General features: G+C 52.3%; 1 protein-coding gene across 1 annotated transcript; it reads right to left on the reverse strand.

Annotated features, from left to right (window-relative positions):
- Positions 1-2,762: 2,762 nt before the first annotated feature.
- Positions 2,763-5,735, reverse strand: Zbtb9 (zinc finger and BTB domain containing 9). The gene has a single exon (XM_038342888.1). It carries the CDS (start codon positions 5,343-5,345, stop codon positions 3,960-3,962), a length of 1,386 nt encoding a protein of 461 aa, XP_038198816.1. The 5' UTR covers positions 5,346-5,735; the 3' UTR covers positions 2,763-3,959.
- Positions 5,736-6,844: the final 1,109 nt, after the last annotated feature.

The raw sequence follows: 6,844 nt of genomic DNA on the forward strand, positions 1-6,844 counted from the left end.
ATGGAGAATACTTCTAGCTACAGCCTGGTCTACAGAGTGAGTTCCAGAACAGAGAGCTACACAGAGAAACTGTCTCAAAAAACAAAAACAAAACAAAAAAACCCATTGTTCTTGAGGCCACTATTATGACTACAGCCATAAAGTACTGGGGAGGCATGCACGAATACAAAGTGTGGCCTGCTTCAGAGGACTGAGAGAGAGAGAAGAACATTCAGAGTCTTCTTTGAGCACACACACACACATGTGCACACACATGCATGCACATGCGCATACACACATAATATGCATACATATACACATGCATGCATACACACACGTGCACATGTATATACACATGCACACACACATGCACATGCATACACACACACAAAAATTTAAAAATATATACCTTGTATATCAAGAATGATTAAGGGCACCTGAATTCTCACTTCATGTGCAGGACATTAGGTGTACTATCCAGGAAACAACTGTCTCTCAGGGCACTGTCCTGAAAAAGGATCTGGGCACAGCAGTTTTCTTACAGGGTGTCATGCTGCCCAGGCTGTGTGTAAACGCTCCATGTAGCCGAAACTGACTTTGAATCCCTGCTCTGCCTACACTACCACGTTCAACTCAGCATGACCTCAATCTATAACTGCAGTTCTATCTTTGTTTTCTAAATATTTTTTATGTGTATGAGTGTTTTGTCTGCATGTATATCTGTGTACCATGTGCATGCCTGGTGCCCTAGGGGGCCAGAAGTGGAAGCTGTATTCTTCTGAGACTGGAGTTACAGGCAGTTGTGAGTCATTGTGTGGGTGCTGGGAATTGATCCTGGGTGCTCTGGAAGAGCAGGAAGCGTGGAAGTGTTAACTGTTGAGCCACCTGCCCAGCCTCAGTTTAAATATATATATTTTTGGAGACAGGTAGTCTCAATCCGCCCTTTGTCTTCAGCACCTTTGTGTCAGCCACAGTGAGGGTTCCCAAAGATGCAAAGCCTATGCAAAATTAGGCTGGGAAAACTAAGGTACCCCTTGTTGAGAGCTCCTATTTGCCATTGTCTCTCGGAAGCTTAGCTGAGATGTTTTGAGGATATGGAAACGAACTTGCTAAGGATTCAACTGGAGAACAATAAGGAAGCCGTGAGTAAAGGAAAACATCTCAGTCCACAGAGGCTGAACCCGCTGCAGCTGCAGCCTGACCCTCCTTGAGATGCATCTGTCCGTCTTTCAAGCCCGCAGGAACCCACGCCCATCCCATGACAAGTTAAGCCCTGAGACGACTTGATTTTTCATAGGTGCCTCAGTGCCGCCCTTCCTATTCTTCTAAATTCACCTCAGTAAGGCCATCCAGAGCCAACTTCCTGTGCTTGCAACCCACGGAACCAAGAGAGCAAGGAATACAGCCACCTACCTAATGCATGCCAAGTGGGTGGGTAGGCCTGTGGCTGATCCAAGACACCATCACTACTGCCTTTCCCAAGGAATACACTCCTCACCAAGTACACAAGACCATGGTACATCTGAGAGTTTGAAAATCCCAAGCTATACTTCACCTGCTTAGCCACAAAAAACTCATTTTGTAAAATCTTTTTTAAATTGTGTGTGTGTGCGCGCGCATGTGTTATGGCATGTGTGTGAAGGTCTGTGGACGACTTGCAGAAGTTGGTTCTCTCCTTCCACCATGTGGGTTCTGGGGTGCAGACTCAGCTTATCTATCAGGCTTGTTAGAAGGCACCTACTGACGCCTTCTGTCAGTCCGACACCTGGCTTTTGTTCTGTGGGTGCTGGGATCTGAACTCAGGTCGTCATGTTTGGACAGTGACTGCCCTTATCCACTGAGAGAAACCCTTTCCTAGTGAAGGAAATCAGGTTAGCATACTAATGATGGAGGAGAGTCATCTGTCTATGTATTACTTTCATTGGTTAATAAAGAAACTGCCTTGGCCCTTTAATAGGACAGAAAATTAGGTAGGCGGAGTAGACAGAACAGAATTGTGGGAGAGAGAAAGGGAGTCAGGCAGACGCTTCAGGCAGTCACCTTGCTTCTCCTCTCTAAGATAGACGCAGGTTAAGATCTCTCCTGGTAAGCGACCATCTCGTGGTGCTATATAGATTACTAAATATAGGTTAAGCAAGATATGACAATTAGCCAATAAGAGGCTAGTACTAATGGGCCAGGCAGTGTTTAAATGAATAGTTTCCATGTAATTATTTGGGTAAAGCTAGCCGGGTGGCGGGACACAGTCTGCCGCTCCGTCTACACACTGCCTTGTTCTAAGATCTGTAGAATAAGCCAAAGTATCATCTAGCACTATGCATAATGCAAGATGTCAGAATATACGTAAATATTATGCAACCCAAACCCTTTCAAAAAGTGGCATAAGCCAAGCATGGTGGTATACGCTTGTAATCCTAGTATTCAAGGGGTTGGGAAGAAGGATCATAAGTTCGAGGCCAGGCTGGGTCAGACAGTGAGATGAGGGCTCAAGCAAAACAAGACAGAGACCTCTGAAACGTAAAGTCCTTACCTGCGGTTCCTCAGCAGTGGGGCAGCCTGGGTCCAGCCAGCATTCTCCAGCTGTATTGGGAAACCAATAGGATTCTTCCACCAATGTGTAACTGCTGCAAAAGGAACACACTCACCTCCTGCAGCTCTGCTCTCACACCGCTTCCACACAAATCACTCAATCCAGGCTGCTGTCAGTTTAGATTTCACGCAAGAGTTTATTAAGCAATGAAATTAAGCCAGGCGGTGGTGGCACACGCCTTTAATCCCAGCACTCTGAGGCAGAGGTAGGTGGATCTCTGTGAGTTCGAGGCCAGCCTGCACTACAGAACAAGTTCCAGGACAGGCTCCAAAGCTACACAAAATCCTGTCTCAAAAAAAAAAAAAGTAATTAAATTAAGCAACTTTAAATCTCCCTTCACCTCCCTTCTACTTTATAAAGCATTTCTTCCCATCAAACGTGGGTGGGAGGGAGAAGGAGGCAGTACCGTCCTCTGTACAGTTAGTTATTCTGCAGAATTCACCACGTGTGGTCTCAACCCTGAGTCCTAATCAGGGCAATTTGTTCAGCGAGCAATGGGGCTACCCTGAGAGCATTTTATGTCAGTTGCCATCTCCTGAGTTCACCAGTCACATCTGTCACTGTGGTTACACGCAAGCCGTCAGTGGTCGTCAAAGGAAGACAGAGCAAAGGCTGTTGAGGGAGTAACCTCTGGCGGGTATGCGGGGGGGGGGGGGGGGTTTAGACTCACACAGATGCTCAGTGTGTTAAAGTGCTCACTGTGTAACCCCGACTGGCTTGGAACTTGTTATGCTGCATAACTAGGTTATCCAGGCTGGTCTGGAGCTCACAGAGATTCGCGGCCCCTGCCTCACACATGTTGGGATTAAAGGTGTGTGCAACCATACCTGTTGCATGTTCAAGTACATTTTTAGAAGGATTTTGGGGGAGGTGTCTACTTGTGAGAAAGCAAAATACAATCTAGAAAGCTTCTAGAAAGAAACAGCAGGAAGAAGTATAGAAACAGAACACTGCCAACAGCGTGTGGTGGGGGGACGCTTGGGGCTTAGTCTGACAATTACTTGCGCTCTGAATCAAATACATTCCTAGTCGGAGACCAGCTCCCTTACCTCCTGGTGAAGAGGAAGTAAAGTTACTAGGTCATTTTGTTCCAACTCTTCGCTCACCAACCTCATCTAAGTCAATGGTTTCCTCACTGGCTACCAATACAAAAGGGGCCCTGTAGGGAGAGTGGTCAAAAATATGGCTTTCCTACAGTCTGTTCAACAAATAGCTGGACTGAGAACCCTGAGCTTCCGAGTACACCAGGGTGAGGCCCATCCCGAGAGCAAGGGGTTCACAAGCTATCTAACCTCCTGGACTACACAATCTAGGACCGAGGTGGTGACGGGTGAGAGCCCGGCAGCAGCGGCGGCTACTTCTCCTACAAGTCAGTGCAGAGCGCTAGCTGTCATTTGTGAGTCCAGTGGGCAGTGCCCGAACCCTGCCCTTTGCACAGGTCCCGGTGGCGAAGGAAAAAGGCGTGGACACGAAAGCGGCGGCCGCAGTGGGGACAGGCGTCCAGAGCTCTGGCATGGGTCCTCATGTGCTCTGTGAGGTGGTGCTTCAACTTGAAGCGTTTATTACAGATGCCACAGCCAAAGGGCCGGAGGCTGAAGGTCAGCATGATGTGCCGGTCTCGTTTGGGCTTCACCGCGAAGCGCTTTCCACACAAGCAAGCAAAGCACTTCCCATCTGCAGGCGGCGTCCCTCCCAGCTTCACAGGCCCGTGCATGGCTTGTCCTGATCCTCCGGGCCCTCCGGACATGATTTCATTCCCATGAAGGTCCACTGGTTTCCAGGATGGGTCTCCTGACCCTGATGTTTCTCCTCCTCCTGAGGACAGCAAGTATCTTAGCTCTCCCTTTCCCTCAGAGTCTGCTTCAGAAAGAGCTCCAGTCTTCTCCTTGGCTCCTGGAGGCACAGTCCTACTTCCTGATGTCTTCTCCACAGACATAATGGGTTCCAGATTAACCTCTATGACATGGGAAGCCTGTACAGAAGGGGAAGGAAGCTCAAGGGTTGAACTCTGATTCTCAGGAGGCATGCTGGGGAAAGCAGATGCAGGCAGGGGGTGGGATCCACAAGCTGGGGGAAACTCTTCGGGTAGTCTCTGAGGTTGAGTCTGGAAGAGGTGGGCTGCCGAGCCCTGCTCCTCCTCCTCCTCCTTCACCTGAATCTGTAGCACTTCTTCCAGCTCACTCTTCTCCCCTCCAACGAGGTTCTCGGCGAAGGCAGAGTTCTCTGTGGACGCGGAGGACTGCGCTGGGTTCTGGAAAGAGGAGGAGCGAATGCACCAGCCTCCTGAAGGGGTTGTGGAAAGAAGTGTGTGGCAGGCGGCTCCTCCGCCGCCTGAATTTCCACCACCTGACGTTTCCAGTTCTCGAAGAATCTCTGAACACTGATCCACGACTTGCCACATCTGCAGGCCACTGGCTACAAGGAGGTGGGCAGGGAGAGCATCCAGTGGCAGGCGGAGGCGCCCTGAATAAATGAGCTGAAGCAGTCCCTCGAAGGCATCTGCCTCAATGACACTGGGTAAGGTGAGTCGGGGCGCATCCCCCAAAAGCAGCTTGTCATGGAAGTAAGGAGAGGCGGCAGCCAGCACTGCTTTGTGAGCCCTAATTTCCCTGCCCTGAACCAGGAGGGAAACATCACAGAACTTCCCCTCCAGCCTGTGGCGGTTCAGGGATTCTAGCAGCGAAGAGCTATGGTGAGGGAACTCGATGTGGATTGTCCGTGAGGTTAGGCTGCAACTCGGAGAAGTGGGTGTGGGAGGCTGAGTCGAAGCATCCATGGCCAGCTCGGGAAAGACAAATCCCAGGGAGTCTGGAAGAGCAGGACTCTAACGGCGGAGGCAAGAGACCGGACAGCTCGGGACAGGAGACCTGTCTCAAGCTGCTCCCGACATACGCCTGAAAATCCTCCCGTGACAGTTTCTGTCCATTAGTCCCGCCGACCGAGAACACCGACAGAACACCCACCAACCAGGGTGTTTACTCCCAGGCCCTGCGGAAGCCGAGGAGGGGACTGCGCTCCGCTCGCCGGCTCGGGCCGCCCTCGGCTGCCGCTCGCCCCGCCTCACCGTGCTCCCACGGGCCGGCTCTGCGAGCTCCCGCCACGCGCAGGACGACCGACACGCCCCCACCGCACCGGAGACCGTCTCGGAACTCCGCTGCCTCCACGGCGTCCGGTCGGCCGGAAGCGACCGCCGCTCCGCCGGACGCCGGGGCTGCTCAACGCGCAGGGCGGGGCCGGGTCTGCAGCCAATGGGAAGACGGCAGCCTACAAGCCTCCTTCTTATTGGTTGTGCGGCCAGAGGGGGCGGGGCCGGGAGCCGGCGGGCTGCCCGAGCGTCGTCGGTAGAGCTGCGGAGGTGAAGGGCCCGTTCGCGGGCACCGGTCCGCGGTGAGGGGCGAGACGGGCTCGGCAGCCCGGGGTGGATCTTCCCTCCCGCCGCGCGAGGTAGGTGCTGCCGTCCTCGGTGTGCACGCGGGGCAGCCAGATCGGAAGTCTGGAGCGTCCCCGCGCTGAGCACCCTGATCCTTTCCTCTATTTCGCAGAGGCGCGTCCTAGCGGTTAAACCCTGCTTGGAGAGAGTTTGGGAAGACTGTTAACTTGGGCCCTTTCGGAGCCTCAGCGCCTTCGCGGGGAGTGGGGGTTCGGCCAGGACGACGCTGCGGTGTAGATTGTTCTCCTGACTGGGTGGGACAGTGTAGTACTGCTTGCAGGCTGGCAGCTTTCTCCCCAAAACTAGTTCCTGTCACCCCCTCCAGGGGACTTCAGTGATGGGCCAGGTGGCGCAAGCCGTTAGCACTTGGGAAGCAGAGGCAGGGCGATCTCTAAGTTCGAGAGCAGCCTGGTGGTCTACAGCGCGAGTTCCAGGACAGCCAGGGAAACTGTCTCGAAAAACCAACAAATAAAGGACGACCAGGCGATAAAAGAACAATCTCCGTTTATTAAACATGATTTTTCTGTTTCACCACACACTCCAGAAAAAAAGGAAATGGGAGTGGAAGAAAAGGGGGGTGTGGCAGGGCTGGGAGTAGGGGAGGTAAGGAGAACGAGTAAACAAACAAAAAACGAGTAAGAAGAGCAGCTCCCTACTCTTAAGGTGGTGGGTGGGGAGAGAAGTGAGGGGCGGGCTAGGGAGCCAGGAAGCTCTGTACAGAGGGGTAGCCTCCCAGTCCCCACCCCGGTTATGTACAGTACAAACCCCAGATAATTACAACAGCCAAAGAGAAGGAAGGAAGGAAGGAAGGAAGAGGGTAGGGCCTGAAGTGGGGTAAGCAGAGG

This window comes from Arvicola amphibius, chromosome 9 (genome assembly GCF_903992535.2).
Source record: "Arvicola amphibius chromosome 9, mArvAmp1.2, whole genome shotgun sequence".
Classification (NCBI taxonomy): domain Eukaryota; kingdom Metazoa; phylum Chordata; class Mammalia; order Rodentia; family Cricetidae; genus Arvicola; species Arvicola amphibius.